At 61.2% G+C, this 17,853-nt stretch overlaps 5 protein-coding genes across 17 annotated transcripts; 4 read left to right on the top strand and 1 right to left on the bottom strand.

Annotated features, from left to right (window-relative positions):
• The first annotated feature begins 198 nt into the window (after positions 1-198).
• NUDT22 (nudix hydrolase 22) lies at positions 199-2,745 on the top strand. 2 transcript variants are annotated; one of them, XM_055315095.1, is made up of 6 exons: positions 199-259; positions 504-1,001; positions 1,366-1,464; positions 1,947-2,044; positions 2,184-2,277; positions 2,582-2,745. In XM_055315095.1, exons 2-6 carry the CDS (start codon positions 522-524, stop codon positions 2,681-2,683), a joined length of 873 nt encoding a protein of 290 aa, XP_055171070.1. In that variant the 5' UTR covers positions 199-259; positions 504-521; the 3' UTR covers positions 2,684-2,745. The 2 variants fall into 2 exon arrangements, with proteins under 2 accessions (XP_055171070.1, XP_055171068.1); XM_055315093.1 differs by lacking the exon at positions 199-259 and having other exon boundaries at positions 268-1,001.
• Positions 2,304-6,584, top strand: DNAJC4 (DnaJ heat shock protein family (Hsp40) member C4). 6 transcript variants are annotated; one of them, XM_055315098.1, is made up of 7 exons: positions 2,304-2,787; positions 3,528-3,620; positions 4,498-4,591; positions 5,072-5,256; positions 5,343-5,507; positions 6,233-6,319; positions 6,403-6,584. In XM_055315098.1, the coding sequence occupies exons 1-7, from the start codon at positions 2,780-2,782 to the stop codon at positions 6,503-6,505; spliced, it is 735 nt and encodes a 244-aa protein (XP_055171073.1). In that variant the 5' UTR covers positions 2,304-2,779; the 3' UTR covers positions 6,506-6,584. The 6 variants fall into 6 exon arrangements, with proteins under 6 accessions (XP_055171073.1, XP_055171076.1, XP_055171072.1 ...); XM_055315100.1 differs by lacking the exon at positions 2,304-2,787 and adding an exon at positions 2,809-3,340; XM_055315099.1 differs by lacking the exon at positions 2,304-2,787 and adding an exon at positions 2,809-3,350.
• Positions 6,585-6,874: 290 nt separating this feature from the next.
• On the top strand, positions 6,875-10,302 carry VEGFB (vascular endothelial growth factor B). 2 transcript variants are annotated; one of them, XM_055311191.1, is made up of 7 exons: positions 6,875-7,199; positions 7,771-7,813; positions 8,116-8,312; positions 8,501-8,574; positions 8,771-8,806; positions 9,130-9,264; positions 9,871-10,302. In XM_055311191.1, exons 1-7 carry the CDS (start codon positions 7,140-7,142, stop codon positions 9,890-9,892), a joined length of 567 nt encoding a protein of 188 aa, XP_055167166.1. In that variant the 5' UTR covers positions 6,875-7,139; the 3' UTR covers positions 9,893-10,302. The 2 variants fall into 2 exon arrangements, with proteins under 2 accessions (XP_055167166.1, XP_055167159.1); XM_055311184.1 differs by having other exon boundaries at positions 9,029-9,264.
• Positions 10,303-12,055: 1,753 nt separating this feature from the next.
• On the top strand, positions 12,056-14,911 carry FKBP2 (FKBP prolyl isomerase 2). Of its 6 annotated transcripts, none has more exons than XM_055311129.1 (6): positions 12,056-12,201; positions 13,468-13,636; positions 13,969-14,081; positions 14,203-14,249; positions 14,609-14,644; positions 14,730-14,911. In XM_055311129.1, exons 1-6 carry the CDS (start codon positions 12,143-12,145, stop codon positions 14,789-14,791), a joined length of 486 nt encoding a protein of 161 aa, XP_055167104.1. In that variant the 5' UTR covers positions 12,056-12,142; the 3' UTR covers positions 14,792-14,911. The 6 variants fall into 6 exon arrangements, with proteins under 6 accessions (XP_055167104.1, XP_055167134.1, XP_055167114.1 ...); XM_055311159.1 differs by lacking the exon at positions 12,056-12,201 and adding an exon at positions 12,463-12,602; XM_055311139.1 differs by lacking the exon at positions 12,056-12,201 and adding an exon at positions 12,660-12,729.
• A 386-nt stretch (positions 14,912-15,297) lies between these two features.
• Positions 15,298-17,713, bottom strand: PPP1R14B (protein phosphatase 1 regulatory inhibitor subunit 14B). The gene is given in 6 exon segments (XM_055311169.1): positions 15,298-15,632; positions 15,729-15,761; positions 16,086-16,169; positions 17,273-17,557; positions 17,559-17,662; positions 17,665-17,713. Coding segments are annotated over 6 exon segments (609 nt in total). The 5' UTR covers positions 17,699-17,713; the 3' UTR covers positions 15,298-15,563.
• Between the last annotated feature and the right edge of the window lie 140 nt (positions 17,714-17,853).

The following is a 17,853-nucleotide window of genomic DNA, read 5'->3' as shown; positions in this document are numbered from 1 at the left end:
GCGGAGCGTTCAGGCCGACGCGGCGGAAGCCTGGGGCCGGAAGGTCAGACGGCGCGGGCGGGGGGCGGCAGGCACCGCGGGCAGCAGGCACCGCGGGCTCGCGGGAGGCCCGGCCGAGGCGCAGGGAGCGGCCAATGGGAAGCCGAGGGCGGGGGGCCGGGCACTTCCGCTGGGGAAGGGGCGGGGCCTGCGGGCGGGGGCCGAGAGCCGGCTGCAGCCTTGAGCTTCCGGATCCTGCGAGGGCTCCCGGCGCCTCAGGGTTGGTGGCAGGACCCTGGGTTTGGGAGAAGTGGACGTGAAGGGGTGACTGGACTCAGCACCTCTGGGTGGTGGAGATGCGCGGGATTCCCAGGGATGGCTGGCAGCGGGAATCCTGGGGCTCCTGCCCAGAGGGTGGTCACGGGGGTACCCTAAGGAGGTCTGTGGCGGAGGCGCCCAGCTGCTGGGCCCAAGGGTCGCCGTGGGGCGCTCGGGGTGACAGGCCCGGCCGTGTCCTCCCCCAGAGCTGCCCTGTCCAGACCATGGACCCCGAAGTGTCCGTGCTGCTGCAGTGCCCCCCGGGGGGGCTGCCAGAGGAGCAGGTGCGGGCTGAGCTGAGCCCAGACCATGACCGGCGCCCACTGCCAGGAGGGGACGAGGCCATCGCCGCCATCTGGGAGAGCCGGCTGCAGGCTCAGCCCTGGCTCTTTGACGCCCCCAAGTTCCGCCTGCATTCAGCCACCTTGGCTCCCACTGGCTCACAGGGGCCACGGCTGCTCCTGCGCCTGGGCCTCACTTCCTACCGGGACTTCCTGGGCACTAACTGGGCCAGCTCAGCTGCCTGGCTGCGACAGCAGGGGGCCACTGACTGGGGTGACAAACAAGCCTACCTGGCGGATCCGCTGGGGGTTGGTGCCACACTGGCCACTGCAGATAACTTCCTGGTCTTCCTGCGTCGGTCTCGGCAAGTGGCCGAGGCACCTGGGCTGGTGGATGTGCCTGGTGGGCACCCTGAGCCTCAGGTGAGATGCCAGGCTGGGTGCAAAGGCACAAAGGCTCAGCTCAGCTTTGTTTTCCTAATCCCTTAAAGGGAGGAGGGCGTTTGGGGTTGGCCTGGTGCTTCTCTGAAAGACTCCTGGGGCAGCACCTCACCCTCCCCATTGACCTCTGATTCAGACCTGTGGGAAGCTAGGGAATGATGGGGGTGGGGTGGGGAGCAGAGGACTAGCTGGATCTCTGGTTGTCCATATTAAAATGGTGGGCCTGGGTCAGGGGATCACCAAGACTCTTAACTCTGTGCCTAACCAGGCCCTCAGGGCCAGCCAATATGGGAGGAAGCAGGGTGGGAAGAGACAGAGAGCAGGGGCTGAGCCTGACCTCTCCTAGGCCGTGTGCCCTGGTGACAGCCCCCTGCACAAGGACCTCCCTGGGGAGCTGGTAGTGCATGAGCTCTTCTCCAGTGTCCTCCAAGAGATCTGTGATGAGGTGAGTGAGGGGTGGCCCAGACAGGTGGGCAAGAAGGGAGGGGGTACAACATGCCAGAATTCCACAGGTGTGGCCTGGCAGGAGGGTCTGCAGGCATCTGGCATTGGGGGAAGGGCTTGGCTTTACAGCTAGGCACAAGGGGAATCGTAGCCCTCATATATCTGTGTGCCCCCAAGCTCTTCCTCTTTAAAATGGGAATAATAAATGTCTTGTCTACTACCCCTCTATCCTTACCTTGTTTGTTGAAAAGAGCTGTAAATGAGAGTCTTAGTTACTTTGGCCTTCCCTTGGGTGACCCTGAGCAAATTGTTTGGTCTCTGCTTTCCCATCTGTAATATGAACATGCCCAAGATCTGACATTTTGTGACTCTGGACGCTTGAACTACAAACTATAAAATGCTGTACAAAGGTAATGTTCTCCACTGAGAGGGGCAGGGATGTGGACCACGGGCACTGACACGTGGACCCCCTGCACCAACCAGGTGAACGTGCCACTGCCCACCCTGAGCCAGCCGCTGCTGTTGGGCATTGCCTGCAATGAGACCAGTGGCGGCCGTGCCAGTGCCGAGTTCTATGTCCAGTGAGTGAGCTCTGGGCTACAGGGTCCTGGGTCCTGGGGTAGGCGGGTGCTTCAGGGGAATGGCTGAGACAGCTGGGATTCCGTGAGGACATTCCAAGGGCCAGGCACTCTCCCAAGCCACTCTCCTGTCCTGTTCCAGGTGCAGCCTGACTTCTGAGCAGGTAAAGAAGTTCTACACCAGTGGAGGAGCTGAGGCCCACGAGTCGACGGGAATCATCTTTGTGGAGACACAGGTGTTTAGTGCCAGAGTGTATCTTGCTTGAACAAGGAGCTGATGATGCACAGGCCTGGTGCACCTTGCACAGGCCTGGTGATGCAGGTCTACCTCCCTGGGGCTGGGTCAGATAGGGCTGCTAAATCTCTTAGAGCTTTCCTCCAGAGCCACAAGGCCTCCTTGATGCCCTCAGCCCAAGAGGCCAGGAGCCTCTTCACCTAGGGACGGTGAAGTGCAGAGGGATCTGAGGCTCAGGAACACTGGGCACAGCTCCCGCAAGAGACCTGAGGGCTGGATGTCAGGGATCTTACTTTCTCCCGCAGAGAGTGCAGAGGTTGCAGGAGACCAAACTGTGGGCTGAGCTCTGCCCCTCGGCCAAAGGCGCTATCTTCCTCTACAACCAAGTCCAGGGAAGTCCCGCCTGAGTCATCCTAGGGCCCCCAACCCTAGCACAACTTGGAAGACAATAAAGGACTTTATTCTTGGATTCCTTTGGCACCTGCTGGTTCCGTGAGACAGAGATGGACCGGTGGGTGAGACTGGATAAGTGTCTTGGGAAACAACCCCCACCACCCAGCCTCAGTTTTCCCCTCTGCAAACTGGGGTGAGGACCGTGCCCCCTTGCCCCGCTGTGGTGAGGGCCCGAGCTTCCTGTGAGGTGGACGCTGCCTTATGAAAGATGGCTCGCTGGAAAGCAGAGTAACATCCCTGTGCGGGAGACCCAGCGGGCGCCGGAGGCTCCGCGAGGCTCCGCGGGCCTCCACGTCGTAGGGTGGGCCCGAGGTGCCAAAGGCCAATGGGCGTGCGGGGGTGTGGCCTTCGACGCACTTCCGGACCTTCCGATTCGGTGGGTGCAGCTTGGGCGTCCAAGCCAATGAGAGCGCGGGGGCGGGGCTCGCATAGGCGCAGGAGGCGGCGGCCCGGGACTCCGTGAGCGCAGCGGGGGCGGGGCCTGGCAGGCCCCTCCTTCACCCGCCCCCAAACTCCCAGGGTGGAGAGGGGGTCCCGACGTCTGGGACTGGTTGTCTGGGACACCGAGACCAGTGGCGGAAGGGATCCGGACCCCCGGGCTAGTGGCAGGGGCAAGTCCAGGTCACTGGGGTCTGGGCCTGAGTGAAGGAGGCCTCCCCGCCCCTGGGTCCCCTAAGGCTGCTTCCGTTTGCCGACGCTAGTAAACGGAGCCAGGCCCTTCCCTTTCACCCCGGAGTGCTCGAAGTGTGGTCCCATCCTGGTCCCAATGCACTTCTCTTTGTGGCCTCCTTTCATCAGCCGCCTGCCAGTCGCCATGCTGTCCCTGTGCCTGTGCCGGTTCTGGCCCCGCAGCCCTTCCACCCGGCTCTTCTCGGCGGCCACCAGGCAGCGGTGAGTCGGAGGCCGGGGTAGCCCCCCACGTCAGTCAGTGGGTTTTCGTTGAGGAAGGCCTGCCCAGCTCCAGGCCTGGACCCAGGTACTAAGATAGTTGTGATCTCTCTACTCTGTGTCAGGTGCCTTACAGGCTTATTTCAGGTAACCCTCACTTTGACTATAGAGGACACAAGATCAAAGATGAAGAGACGACCCTCAAGGTCATACAGCCAGTTAAGAGGCAAAAGTGGAATTTGAGCCCAAGCCAAACTCGGTGCTCTTTTCACGACTGTCGTGGTGGTTGAACATCAGCATCACTGCAGAACTCACTGGAGGTGGCTTACAAAAATGCAAATTCCTAGGCCTTGTTCTGGAGATTCTGATCTGCAGGAATGAAGTGGGTTTTGGGAATCTGTGTGTGTGTGTTAAGATTTTATTTATCTATTCATGAGAGACACACAGAGAGGCAGAGACCTAGGCAGAAGGAGATGCAGGCTCCATGCAGGAGCCTGATGTGGGACTCGTTCCCAGATCCCAGGATCACACCTGAGCCAAAGGCAGACACTCAACTGCTAAGCCACCCAGGCGTCCCAGGAATGTTTTTAAACAAGCTTCCTGGGTGTTTCTGTTTCAAGGGGTCTGAGGGCTACACATGGAAATGTTCTGATCGGCACCATACCTGAAATACTCAAAAGGGGAGGGATGATTTGGAGATGGATCTCCCTTGGCACCAGCCTCAGCCTCCTCACCTCCTGGTTTCTCTCTCTCTCTCTCTCTTTTTATCTTCCTCCCAGTTTCTGAGTTGAGGAGTGTGGCCCAGAGGTGCTGGGAGGGGGAGGGGAGGAATAGCCTCTGTGTTTCCACAGCCCTTGCAGTTTCTGGCCTATCTCCACAGGTCTGGCCCCAGGAACTACTATGAACTGTTAGGGGTGCATCCTGGTGCCAGCACTGAAGAAGTTAAACGAGCTTTCTTCTCCAAGTCCAAAGAGGTACCAGTGGTCCTAGGTGGGGAGGAGGGAGGATAAGGCTGAGCAGATAGGGTACACTTCAGATTGCCAGGAGTGGAGCCGAGGGGCTCACTCTGGATGGTGCCACATTCCCTTAGCATGTATAGAGAATGGGAGGTGCCCCAAGAGCAGTGGTCTGGCCAGCTGGGAGGAAAGGCTGGGGACGGGAGCCAGGGGTTCTATGTGATGGGCTGGGCTTGGTTCTGATCTGCCTGCTCTTGAGAAAGCCAGGGCATATAGTGAGAGCCAGGCAGCAGGTGGAAGGCCTTGAACAAGGGGAAGGGGAGGAGTCTGTGCTTCCTGACTCTGGCCTTCTAGAGGGGTGGGCAGCCCTAAGAGTGAGGGTTCCTCTCCAGGCAGGGCCTCCAGGGATGATTTGAACCTTTGTGGGTGGACATTATTGGGATGGGTTCTGTGATGGGGCATGGAAAAAGAGCTGAAGAGAGTCTTGCCCCACCCCAGCTGCACCCTGATCGGGACCCTGGGAACCCAGCCCTGCACATCCGCTTTGTGGAGCTGAGTGAAGCGTACCAAGTGCTCAGCCATGAGCACAGCCGCCGCAGCTATGATCACCAGCTCAGCTCCACAACTCCTCCAAAGTCTCCAGGAACCACAGTCCATCCCAGGGCTGCTCATCAAGCACACAGGTGCAGTAGTCCTGCCCCTGACTTGCTCCATTCCCCAAGTCTCCTGGGGCACCTCATTCCCATACTTCCTTTCTTCTCCCTCTCAGCAGCTCCTGGGCACCCCCCAATGCACAATACTGGGCCCAGTTTCATGGTGTGAGGCCTCAGGGACCAGAGTCGAGGCAGCAGCAGCACAGACACAACCAGCGGGTGCTGGGATACTGCCTCCTGATCATGTTGGCAGGCATGGGCCTGCATTATGTTGCCTTCAGGTGCATCCCTGCCTTCCGCCTGGGGTGATGGGCAGAGGGTGGAGGGTGGGTGGAGCCCAGTGTGGTCAGCCATACATCCACACCACCCCTGCAGCTTGCGCTTTTGTGTCTCAAGCTAAGAATTGCATGAAGTAGCTCCTGAACCTCTCCTTACTTGGCAAAGACACCTCTACACTAACTAAGGGCTAATGTCATTTTCAGGTTTTTTTTTTTTTTTTTTTTTTTTTTTGTCATTTGAATGTAAATATTTGGTGCTGCTGATAGGATGTGCTGGAGCCAACCAAGATCCTGCACAAGGAAATATGTTGTAACTGGGCCTCACCGGCAACTACCCTCAGTTGTTTGGCAATCGGCTGTCTCCCCGCCATCCTTTTATGCATGCCATGAATACCAGGGTTCTACCACAAAGATATCTAAAGGCTGATGCCCACTGCTAGCAGCCTGCCTAGCTCCGTGATGCATTAGATGTATACCCTTTCTAGTCTCCTGCGAGGAACATTCTGATGTTCAGAGCTGCTATTACCACCTTCAACAAGACAGAGACCTGGGTCACCCATGGACCCTGGATAAGCCCCTGCCCTTCCATGCCCCTCTGCCCACCTAGCACAGGCAGTTAGGCAGAGGTCCTCACAGATGTAAAGCTGTGAGACCCTAGAGTTGCCTGGATGGTGGGGGTTGGATTTGGGGGACAGCAGGGATTGGGGTTAATTGTAACCCCCTTGCAGGAAGCTGGAGCAGATGCACCGGAGCTTCATGGATGAAAAGGATCGAATAATCACAGCCATCTACAATGACACACGGGCCCGGGCCAGGTCTGTCCCTGCTCTCCCTTCACTGTCCTGGCACCACCCTCTGGGATCCTCTGCCTTGACCACCCAGGTACTCTCTCCTGCAGGGCCAACAGAGCCAAGCTCCAGGAGCAACTGCAGAGGCAGCGGCTGCAGCCACCACCTGGAGGCCCAGGGATCATGCCTCCGGGCACAGGCACCCGCCCGTGAGCAGCTCGCTGGGATGGGGCCTTGCTACCCCATGGGACTTCCCACTCCCCAAAACGCGTGCAATAAAGTGATTCTCAGAGCTCGTGTCCGGCTCCTTGCTTCATGCCCTGCGGCCCCCGTCCCAGGCCTCACCGGGGAACGACACCCCGCCCTCGGAGTCCCGGCGGCAGCGACCCGCGAGCCCGGCCCCCTGGGCGGTGCGTCCCCTTTCCCCTGCTGCGGCGGGAGGGGGGGTGTGTGGAGGGGGCGGGCCCCGGCGGCGGCCTCGCCCCCCCTCCCCCGCCCCGCCCCTGCCCCGCGGCCCGGTGGGGAGCGCGTGTCTGGGTCACATGAGCCGCCCGCCCGCCAGCCCGGGCCCGGCCCCCCGCCGCCCCCGCCGTCCCCGCCGTCCCCGCCGCCGTCGCCTGCCGCCACCGGCCGCCTTCCCGCCCGGCTCCTCCAGCCGCCGCCGCTGCGCTGCGCTGCGCTGCCTGCGCTCAGGGCTCGGGAGGGGGCCGCGGAGGAGCCGCCCCCCGCCCCCGGCCCCCGCCCGCCGCGCCCGGGCCCGCGCCATGGGGCTCTGGCTGCCGCCGCCCCCCGCGCCCCCGGGCTAGGGCGATGCGGGCGCCCCCGGCGCGCGGCCCCCGCGGGCACCATGGGCCCCCTGCTCCTCAGCCTGCTGCTCGCCGCGCTCCTGCAGCTGGCCCCCGCCCAGGTACGTGCGTCCCCGACATCCCGCCGGGCCGCCCGCCTTGCCCTCTCTCAAGGTTGGCGGAAGTGGGGAGATGCTGCGCGGCCTCTGCCGCGGGGACCCGCGGGGTCGGGCTGCGGGCCGGGGCGTGGCGAGGATCCGGCAGGGGCATCCCCCGGGAGGAGTCCCTCCCCGCCGGCCCGCCAGCCCAGCCCTGCGCCACTCCCCTGCCCCACCCCGTCCCCTGGGCTCGGACGGGGGTGGGGTGGGGGGGTGGAGCCGCTCGGTGCCCGCTGGACTTGGCTCGGCGCCCACTGTGCCCCCTCCTGACCTGTGGCCTCCGAATCAGCCGGGGGCCCCCAGGCTTGGAGATTGGACGTTGCTGCGCCGCCACCACCACCACCGTGGCCAGGGCAGGTCTCAGGTGGCCAGGAGAAGCCAGGTAAAGCTAGAGTGACCCCAGGAGCAGAGCAATCTGGAAATATGCCATAGAGGAGTTGAAGCCCTTTGACGGCCAGGGCAGAGCCCTGGGGACAGTGACAGGGCTAGCCCTTCCTTGAGTGCACCTTGGGTCCAGGTCCCTTCTCTCCTACAGGGCCCTGTGTCCCAGCCTGATGCCCTCAGCCACCAGAAGAAAGGTAATAGTAACAATAACCACCCTAACCAGCACTGAGGAGGTTAGCCCGTCTAATCATGAGTGACTATTCACTCTCCAAGATGCAAACTTATTCTGCCCATTTCACAGAAGAGAAAGTTGAGGCAGTGGGGTTCCTGGGTTCCTGGCCAGGGGAAGGCAGCTTGTGAGGGCAGAAAGGGCCAGTGAAGGGTGGCTGTGACACAGGAATTAGGGAGAACAGCTGTGGGGTACAGGGGACAGGGCAACTGGGGAGCAGCTGCAGTAAACCCAGCGAGGACTTAACCCTTATGCATCTGCCCCCAGTGGTGTCATGGATAGATGTATATGCCCGTGCCACCTGCCAGCCACGGGAGGTGGTAGTGCCTCTGACTGTGGAGCTCATGGGCACGGTGGCCAAGCAACTGGTGCCCAGCTGCGTGACAGTGCAACGCTGCGGTGGCTGCTGCCCTGACGATGGCCTGGAGTGCGTGCCCACTGGGCAGCACCAAGTCCGAATGCAGGTACTAGGACAGAGGGAGTGTGCCCAGCTGGGGTGGATGCCAGTGCTCTGGGGTGGTGGGGGTGGGGGAGTGGGGGCAATGGCCAGAACCTTGGCTGGTGGGCAAGCTGTTCTCCCTCCAGCCTGTGGAGCATTCCTTTTCTCTCTCTCTGTCTCTTACACTGTCTCTTCTCCATCTCTGGAATACAGATCCTCATGATTCGTTACCCAAGCAGTCAGCTGGGCGAGATGTCCCTGGAAGAACACAGCCAGTGTGAATGCAGGTGCCAGCCAGGCCCCACTTCTGAGCTCACAGAGACCAGGCTCGGGGGGTGCCGGGCATAGTGGTACACCACAGTGGGGACCAGATCTCCAAGACTCGAACTTGGGGTAGGCCTGGGATCTGGGCTAAGAGAGTAGGATGCTTGGCTTTTCTGATCCTCTTCCTCCTCGTTTCTGTCCCTCCCTCTTACTTTTCAGACCAAAAAAGAGAGAGAGTGCTCTGAAGCCAGACAGGTGAGTCTCTTGGGCTCTTACTGAGATGGGGTTGGAGCCCAGGCCCAGCAGCCAGGATGTAACGTGTGGACGGGGCAGGGGGTGCAGTCCCAACCCCTCTTTCTCCTCCCACCGAGTCTACCTCTCTTTTGCTCTGCTCCCCGAGTCTGTGTTCTCTGACCCAACCCCAGCTCCTGGGAAGGCTTTTCTTTCCCACCCCAGACATGTTGCTTCTCCTCCTAGGGCTTCCACTCCCCACCACCGCCCCCAGCCCCGCTCCATTCCGGGCTGGGACTCTGCCCCCGGAGCACCCTCCCCAGCTGACATCACCCATCCCACTCCAGCCCCAGGCCCCTCTGCCCACGCTGCACCCAGCGCCGCCAGCGCCCTGACCCCAGGACCTGCCGCTGCCGCTGCCAACGCCGCAGCTTCCTCCGTTGCCAAGGGCGGGGCCTAGAGCTCAACCCAGACACCTGCAGGTGAGGAGCGGAGGGCACCATTTGCTGGGTAAGGCATCAGGGCCTCTGGAGCGGGTCCAGAGATGAGCCTGCCAGGGAAGGGGAAGATGCTGAATGTGTTGAGCAAATATTTACCAAGCTTCCACTGGCACTGGGATCAGTGTAAACAAAGTTAACATTCTCATGTGAGTCAGACATGAGATATGCGATGCCAGCAGAGGAGGTCAAGGGCTGAGGTCAGGGGCACCCGAAATTGTCTCCGAGAGGTCACAGATGCTCTGATGGGAACATCTGCCTGTGGTAAAGATGAGAGCCATGGCTCTCCAATTTTGGAAGCTCTGGGCCTTCCTAAAAGCCCCTTTAGGAGATATTTGTCCCACCTTGTGGGCTCTGTGAGAGGCCAGGGGACACAGTGGAATCCTTGTCCACCTTCTCTGAGGTGCTTCTCACCACTCCTCCCTTCCACAGTGAGGCCCCGAAGTGGCATTATGTGGGCCCGGCAAGCTGGTGCTCGCCAGGTGCGTTAGGAGAGAATGGGGGTTCATAGAAGGTAACAAAGGGGTGAATTTCCAGGAGTAGGGGCTGAGCTATGCCTGCATGAACAGATCTCTTCCTTCCCTTCCTCAGGTGCCGGAAGCTGCGAAGGTGACACGTTGCTTTTCAGACTCAGCAGGGCCACTAGACTCACAAGCCACCCCCACAGAGGTGGGACTGGGGGCAACATGTTGAGAATAGCCTAGTCCCAAGACCTCGGCATGGGCAGAAGCTGCTCCAGGACCTGGGCCTCTCGGAGGACTTTCTAGCTGTCCCGGGTCTCTCCAAGGCTGCCAACTGACAGGGTGGGCAGCTGGCTGGGAACATGTGTAGGTGGCACCAGGGGTCGCAGACTAACTCTGAAAAGAAGGGGTACTGTCTGTTTTCAACCACCATGTGCAAGTGAGCATCTTACAGCTGGCTCCTCTGTCCCCTCACTAAGACACTGATCCTCTGCAAATACTGGGAATTGGGCTTCGGTGTGAGAACTGTGACCCCCAACCCTGATAAAAAGAGATGGAAGGAGCTGTCCCTGCCTGTGTCACTGTTTGTCACAGTCCAGGCTGGGTGATCCAGGCATTCTGCATCACACTGCCTCCCAGACTTAGAGCCTGTTTTACTCCCTCATTGTGCAGATGGAGGAAATGAGGCCCAAGGTCCCCTACCAGGTCACAAGACTGAGCCAGAGTTGTGTATTCTTCATGGTCCTGCTTGTCACATCTAGGCCCTGGGGGGGCTCTGCCCCTTGCCATCACAAAGGCTCCTTTCTGTAAGGAGATGGCCTGCTCTGGCCAGTGAGCTCAAGGTGGGACCCGGATCTGCTGAATCATCTTGGTTGTCACTGGCCCCTCTCTGAGCTTCACCTTCCACACGGGCACATGGAGGGAATGGATGATTGCTATGGCCCCGGCCTTGGGACTTCAGGAAAGTCTGAGTATGTCTTCACTTGATAGAAAAACCCCTCTTCTCTGCCGGGCAGCACTCTGCATGTAAGCTACTTCATGTAGCTTAACTCTAAAGCCACACACCTGCCCTGTCCCCACATCCCTGGAAGGGAAGTACAAAAGGGCTGTGGCTGGTGGGCTTGCCTTGGGAGATAGGTCCCCTCACCTCCAACCACACGTTTTTCTCCACCTTCACGCCCCTTTGCCTTGGGCTCCCCTCAGCAGCTCCTGCTTGGGACTGTCCTGACTTTTGTCTGATCCAGCCGAAGCCCAGCGCCTGCAGCTTCCATCGTCCCTGGGGTGGAGCTGTGAGGGGCCGACCAAAGACCAACCTCGGCTACCAGTGGCTGGCCTTGCTGAGACAGGACATTCAGGGTTACAGGTTAACCCAGAGTGGCTACCCTAAAGGAAGCCTTCTCTGAGGCGTGAGATTGGAGGGCATGGCTGTGATCTTGCTGGACCCAAGGCAGGAGTGGGGTTAAACCAGAAGACAACTCCTGATAGTGATCACTACTTCTCAAACCACTATTCTCAGCAATGCCGTCACTGGAAATGCTGTAGCTCAACCAAAATGAGACAGATGAGGGCTGGGGACTCTAGAGCTGCCACTTCCCCCGCCCACTTAGTGCTGGACATGCACAACGCTCCATATGCACCCCTTGCTTAGTCCTCAATTCTCCGGTCAGCGCTGCTGATTATCTTCCTTTTCCAGGCTCAGAAAGGCTGAGTGACCGGGGATGTGCCCTCAAGTCTGGGGTCTCTAACACTGTTTAGGTTTGGTCGCCTCGCGACTACAAGTTCACTCCTCCAGTGGAGAGATGTTGGGGCACCCGAGCATGGCTGTCTGGGGGGGGAAGGGCCCAGCCACACCACTACCACCATGACTCCGTGGTCCGCGTGCGTCGGGTCGAGGCGGGCAGAGCATTAGCTGTGGGCCAGAGCCCGCTGGAGCACATGGTGGCAGCAGTGCCTCCACGGCCCTGCCAGTACAGGGACTCCAGATCCTACCAGGCCCGGCAGCTTGCTCACGGTCACGCTGCCAGTCAACGAACGGCAGACCCCACATTCAAACCCAAGTCTGAAGCCCAAGCAATCTGCACTGCAACTGGAGCCGGGGAGGCCCGGCGGCAAACGGGAGCGCTGTGGTAGCCAGGGGACGAAATAAAATGGCGTCCCCAGACCCCTTCCGGGAGCCTGCGTCCGCCTGACCTTAACCTCACCTCGACCGGAAGTGCCAAAGGCACTTTAGGAAGTCACTTTCACCTAACTTTACCGACTACCGAGCCACCGGAAGTAGCGCGCCGTCACTTGGCGGCGCGGGGGCGGAGCTGGGGGAAAGGCCGCCCCAGCTGGCGGGTGGCAGCGGGTTTTGCGCAGTCCAATGAGGGCGGGCGGCGTGGCCCGGCCTGGTAGCGACGCTGATGCGCCTGCGCAGAGGCGGCCGCACGACTGGGGTTGACTCCGGGGGCGCGGCGAGGAGGTGAGCGGGGGCCACAGCCCGGGCTGGGGGGAGCCGGGGCGCAAGGGCCAGGCTGGGTCAGGCCGGGCAGGAGCGGGCGGGGCTCCGAGTGTCAACGAGGGATAGGTTAGGAGGAAACTGGGCGTTGGGGTCGGAGCTGTCTGGGGATGCCGCAGGGGGAGGGTTTTCACGCTGCACGGGGCGGAGCCCCGGGAGTCGGGGCGGGACGTGGAACAGAGGCGGGTGGAACCTCTGAGCTGGTGCCAGTGGAAGGCGGAGCTCCGGGGCTGGGGGCGGACCTAGGACAGGTGGGGGGCGGAGTCTGGCCCCTGGAGGAGGAGCTGGAACAGGCGGAAGGCGGAGCCTCGGGTTTGGAGACCGAAGGGGACGGAGCCCAGGCGCTGGGGGCGGGCCTTCAGCCGGTGAGTGGCGTGGCTACCGTTCAGGAAAAGGGGTCTGGTTCTCCCGAGGGCGGGGCTCCAGAGCAGGGGGCGGAATTACGTCCCTTAAAGGGTGGGGTCAAGGAGTCAAGTGAAGGTGTAGGCCCAGGTAATGGCCCGGGGCGTCCACGCGGGGGCGGTCTCCGCGGGGGCCGGGCCTGGGGACGCGGTAGGCCGAGAACTCCCCCGGGAGAGGTGGTGTGGGTGGAGCGTGCTCGGCGGCCACCCGACACGGGGCCAGTCTGGGTACCCCGCAGGCCCCCGAGGGCTCAGAGCTGGGGCGGCGCCCCGGGCGGAGGCGCAGGCCCCGCCTGGGGGGTGCCTCCGGAAGATCGGGGCTCCCCGGAGCCACCCAGCGGCGATGTGTGGGTCCCTCGGGGCAGGCCCCCTGCAGCGACCGCAGAGGTGTGGGTGTGCTGGGCAGGGGGCAACTGGGTGTGGCGTGAATGGGGTCGCCCGGTCGAGACAACTGCTGGACAGCCAGATAGGGTTTGGACTTTGCGTAAAGGGGCGGGTGGGAACTGAAGAGCGGAGATGGGGACCGGGAGGGAAGGGAGGGCTGGGGGTGAGCAAAGGGGCGGGGCCCTGGCTGCTGTGGCCTCCCCTGACCCCCTCCCCCCGCTGCTGGGGTCCTCGGGCAAGCCCCCTTCTCACTGGACTGGTAAGTGTGGCCGCGGAGCCCGGGGGAGGGGGCGGTGACCTGGGACAAGGGAATCCCCCAGGGGCAGGCAAGGTACGGTGGGGGTGGAACCTCCTTGTACCTGCCCCTATTCCATGCCCTCCCCCCCCCCCCCCCCCCGCCCCTTCCCCGGTCGGTTGGTCGGTCGATCGGGGTCTGTTCCCGCAGAGACATGAGGCTGAGCTGGGTCCTGACAGTACTGTCCATCTGCCTGAGCGCCCTGGCCACTGCTGCGGGGGCCGAGGGCAAACGGAAGCTGCAGATCGGGGTCAAGAAGCGGGTAGACCACTGTCCCATCAAATCGCGCAAGGGTGACGTCCTGCACATGCACTACACGGTGGGTGAGGAAGTGGAGCGTTTGGGGTGGGTGGGGCTTCTAGGGACCTGAGAAGACTTGGAAGCCGGATTCCTCAGCCAACAAGGTGGGTGATCTTGGGCAAGTCCCCTGTCCCTTTTACGCTAGTTTCCATAATTCTACCCTGCTGTTCAATGTCTGACCCCCAGGTTGGCACCAGCAAGCAGTGACAGTATACTGTGAGCTGCCCAGGGCTCTGTGTCTCCTCCTAGGGCTGTGGCTACCATGGGGGAGCCAGCTTGGGGAGAGCAGCTGGGTGGGAAGGTGTGTCAGAGTGAACCCTCCTCTTCACTGGTCTTCCCATGGTCCCACAGGGGAAGCTGGAAGATGGGACAGAATTTGACAGCAGCCTGCCCCAGAACCAGCCCTTTGTCTTCTCCCTGGGCACAGGCCAGGTCATCAAGGGCTGGGACCAGGGGCTGCTCGGGTGAGTCAAGGGGGCCGCGGCTGCGATCAAGGAGGTTGATTGTGGGAGGCAAGCCCCAGGGATCGGGGAGGAGCAGGGAGCCTGGGTGCTTGCCATGTGCTGAACATGTGTTGTCCTGCAGGATGTGTGAGGGAGAAAAACGGAAGCTGGTGATTCCATCAGAGTTGGGTAAGAGGCCCTTCCTGAGCCTGGATACGGGAGTTTGGGGTGTGCTTCTGGGGAAGAGTAAAGGCTGGTTTAGCCTCTGCATTGGTTTCCACCCCATCTATTCATTATGGCTCAGGCTTCTTCCAAGTCTAGCTACGTACAGCAGTGAGAACAGAGCAAGACCCTCGGGGCACTTGGTTCTGATGCCCACCTCTGTCCTCTGCCAGACCTTTTGTAGCCCCTTCCCGTCTCCATTACACCTTCTCCATTTCTGGCTATCTTGTTGAGATGGGCAGAGGCCTGGCTTCAGCCTGGATGTCTGCAGAACACTTCTCTCCTTTGCCCAACGACAGCTCAGTTTCTTTGTCCATCTCTGACAGGGTATGGAGAGCGGGGAGCTCCCCCAAAGATTCCAGGTAATATACCTTCCTGCCCCGTGTCCTGCCCATCTTGTCTCCCTGTGGTCCTGGTTCTCATTCTGTTCCCTCCTCTCCCCTGCAGGTGGTGCAACTCTCGTGTTTGAGGTGGAGCTGCTCAAAATCGAGCGACGTTCAGAACTGTAGCCAAACTGGGGAGGGGCAGCGGAGAGGCCCCCACATCAGGGACCAGACTGTTTAAAAAAAAAAAAAAAAAACCAAAAACAAAAAAAACAAAACAAAAAAACAAAAAGCCCTGAAAGCCCATGAAGTGAGCCTGTGTTTGTTTGTGGGCCCCAGGACTTAGAACCCACAGCTTCAGCCTGCCCTCTCCCTTGGCACCAGCCATCTCTCTCCTTTCTTGGCCACAGAGAACCTTGGGTGTAGGCTCGGTATGGGGATCATGATGGACAGGCCCTAAGTGGCATGGTGGCCCTGGCCCAGAGGAAAAGGCATAGTCCTGCCTACCAGTACCACCACTACTTCCCCCAGTTCCCCAGCCACTTCCAGCTCTGGGTCTGGGAGCCAGCACTGAGCTATCACCATGGTTACAAGGCCCTCAGGAAGGCCTGTGGTCACCTGGGAAGAAGTTGAGCTGGCAGCAGTGGTATAGCGGTGTGTCCCCCCTAAAAGAGACCAGCTGAGTCGGAAACTGCACCAAAGGCATATCCTAGTTTTATTAAAGGGCCGCGCCGCAGAGTCAATATAAAAACACAAAAAGTCTCATCAGTTTAATAACAATAAAAAACCCCAAAAATGGAAAACTGAGGGGGCAGGGATGAGGCCCCTGAGCAGGGGCACGGGGAGCCCTGCTCATGGCACCAGGCCTGGCCGCAGGGCCCCCTGGTATTGCTGTTGCTACGAGGTCGGGGAGCAGCGATTGTCCTGTGGGAGCCACCATTCACCTGGATCGAGGACCCTACTTCTTCTGGGGTGTGCTCAGCTTCTGCATGCCCCGTATCTTGTCCAGCAGGCCAGAGATGAAGGCCTGAACAGAAGGGAGGACATTAGGCAGACCAGACCCCAAGATGACAGAAACCCAGGCTCCTTTCACCCCAGCCTCTGGGGAAACCACTCAACTCACCTCAGTGGGTTTGTAACAGTCAACCAGCAGCTCCTAGGAGGGCATGGGGTGGGGGTGGGAGTGGGGAGATAAAGTATAGCTGTGAGTTCTGAGGAACAGGGGCCTCAAGTTTACCTGTACCCACCTCGGAGGGATGGGGCCACCCCCAGGCACAGGCGATGCCACAGCCACTCAACCGCTAGGCAGGCACCATTAGCCCCATTTGACAGAGGCAGAAGCTGAGGTGCAACATCACTACGCTGAATGACTAAAGCAAAGAAGGCTGAAATCTAGAGCCTTGCTTACCCACGGGTGGTGCCTCCAGGAAGCCCTCTCTTCCCTGATCCCCCAGCCCAGCTGTCTCCCAGGCTGTCTCACCTTGACCCTGGCGGCCCGGGTATCATCACTTTCCATGTCCAGGAGTTCATCTACATCAATCTCTAACTCTGGGATCTCTTCTTCCTGGGGTGGGGTAAGGGTGGGGGAGGAGGCAGAGACAAGGACCTGAGTTGGGAGAGACAGCGTGAGAGGGGCTCCGGCTGAGGCCTCTGCCCCACCACAGGATAAGCCAGCCTTCTTTGCCCAGCAGACAACGGCAGCTGTCCGAGGAAGAAAACAGATCAGGCTTGTGCCAAGGCAAAATGCCCAATGAGGGGGGAGCTTCCTGTCCCTGCCAGTTGGGCACCATGGGCGCCAGACAGGGCCAGACAGCTAGGGCTGGGGGACCCTGGGCTGAGAACCCGGCAGATGCATTGCCCAACTTCCCAGGCCCCCTTTCAGCCAGCGCACAGGTGGGGCCAGCTGTCTCAACTCCTCACAGTCCCTCCCCCTCACCCAAACACCTGTCACAGCTTCCCAGGAGTGGGGAGGAAGTAAAGGGTGAAAGGTCAGTGGGAAGGACCCAGGCCTGGTAAGGGGGAAACAAAGAGCCCATGCTTTCCTGAGGGAGGGGGTGCCTGCCACCCCTCCTCCCTCAGGAAGCGGCCATCCAGTCTGGAGCCAGCTGCATTCCAGGGCTAGTCTAGGGTAGGCAGCACGGGGCAAGCCCACTCCTCCGCCCTGCCCCCCGGGGCCTGAGTCACCATTTGAGCAAGGACGGAGTCATGGGGTGGAGAACCAGAACTCAGAGGACAGCAAGCGTGCCCCTACACCAAAATGGAGAGCTGCAGGCGTGCCCATGAGAACAGCCCTGACCCTTTACAATCCAACCAGTCTTGCGCCTCTTAACCAGCTTCGGCTAGCAGGCACTAGGAAGACGACCTTCCGCTGCCAGCTCAGGCTAGCCTCCTGCCTCCTGCCCATGGCCCAGGCTATCCCTCGAGGCTTCTAGAGGACCCCAAGCTTGACCAGAATAGTGACATGAGGGAGTCAGGAGGGAGAAGATAGGAGTGACTTAAGGTCAGACAAGAAAGAGCACACACTGGGGCGGGGAGTACAGAAAGGGAGGGGAGCACGCGGAAGCGGAGCGCCCATTGACTCCGGTGACAGGCAGGCGCAAGGTGGGGTTCCCAAGCAGCCCGACTAGGGAACGACTTCAGGGTGTCGGCGCAGAGTAGGGGACACACCTGGCAGTCATAGAGGCGAGTGAGCTGCTCCAGGATCCACTCCTCCAGGTTGAGGCGCTTCCGTAGCTCTTTGCGGTCGTACTTGACCGTGACCTTCCCTTGGCGCCTCACTGGGCCCTCGTCGTCCGCACCGCCTGGGCCCTCGCCTGCAGCCCCAGGGGGGCTCTGAAAGTAGACGCGGGGCCCTGGGCCACTGCTGCCCGGCCCTGGGGCAGGGGCCGCTAACGCCGCGCCCCCCGCGGGGCCGCTGTCCGCCATGGCGGCCGCCGGGGCCACGTGCGCGCTTCGGGCCCCTCCCTGCGCCGCCGCCTCCCGGACGCCCGCCGGCTGGCTCCGGGCCGCTGGCTCGGGTTAGCTCGCGGGCTCGGCTCCGCGCGGCTCCGCGGCGAGGGCGGCGGCGGGGGCGCCCGGGGGCAGCTGCAGCATGCGGAGCCCCCGGGCCTGGCCTGGCCGCGCCCCGCCCCCTCCCCGCCGATCCGCCCGCCCTTTGTCCCCCGCGGCCGCCGCCCGAGCCGCCGCCGCCGCCGCCGCCGCCGCCGAAGCCGCTTTCTCTGTCTCGCTCTCTTCCTCCGCCCCCCGAC

This window comes from Nyctereutes procyonoides, unplaced genomic scaffold (genome assembly GCF_905146905.1).
Source record: "Nyctereutes procyonoides isolate TBG_1078 unplaced genomic scaffold, NYPRO_anot_genome, whole genome shotgun sequence".
NCBI lineage: Eukaryota > Metazoa > Chordata > Mammalia > Carnivora > Canidae > Nyctereutes > Nyctereutes procyonoides.
Note: the sequence above shows the minus strand (reverse complement) of the source record. Positions and strands in the feature narration are given on the sequence as shown.

Coding starts and splice junctions, on each gene's coding strand:
- DNAJC4 (XM_055315096.1), top strand. CDS start 3,496: ATGCACTTCTCTTTGTGGCCTCCTTTCATCAGCCGCCTGCCAGTCGCC. Junction 3,621..4,497: donor TCGGCGGCCACCAGGCAGCG/GTGAGTCGGAGG, acceptor CTATCTCCACAG/GTCTGGCCCCAGGAACTACT. Junction 4,592..5,071: donor TCTTCTCCAAGTCCAAAGAG/GTACCAGTGGTC, acceptor GCCCCACCCCAG/CTGCACCCTGATCGGGACCC.
- NUDT22 (XM_055315093.1), top strand. CDS start 336: ATGCGCGGGATTCCCAGGGATGGCTGGCAGCGGGAATCCTGGGGCTCC. Junction 1,465..1,946: donor TCCAAGAGATCTGTGATGAG/GTGAGTGAGGGG, acceptor TGCACCAACCAG/GTGAACGTGCCACTGCCCAC. Junction 2,278..2,581: donor TCATCTTTGTGGAGACACAG/GTGTTTAGTGCC, acceptor TTTCTCCCGCAG/AGAGTGCAGAGGTTGCAGGA.
- FKBP2 (XM_055311116.1), top strand. CDS start 12,733: ATGGCCCGGGGCGTCCACGCGGGGGCGGTCTCCGCGGGGGCCGGGCCT. Junction 13,637..13,968: donor TCCTGCACATGCACTACACG/GTGGGTGAGGAA, acceptor ATGGTCCCACAG/GGGAAGCTGGAAGATGGGAC. Junction 14,082..14,202: donor TGGGACCAGGGGCTGCTCGG/GTGAGTCAAGGG, acceptor GTTGTCCTGCAG/GATGTGTGAGGGAGAAAAAC.
- VEGFB (XM_055311184.1), top strand. CDS start 7,140: ATGGGCCCCCTGCTCCTCAGCCTGCTGCTCGCCGCGCTCCTGCAGCTG. Junction 7,814..8,115: donor CCTCAGCCACCAGAAGAAAG/GTAATAGTAACA, acceptor ATCTGCCCCCAG/TGGTGTCATGGATAGATGTA. Junction 8,807..9,028: donor AGTGCTCTGAAGCCAGACAG/GTGAGTCTCTTG, acceptor TTCTCCTCCTAG/GGCTTCCACTCCCCACCACC.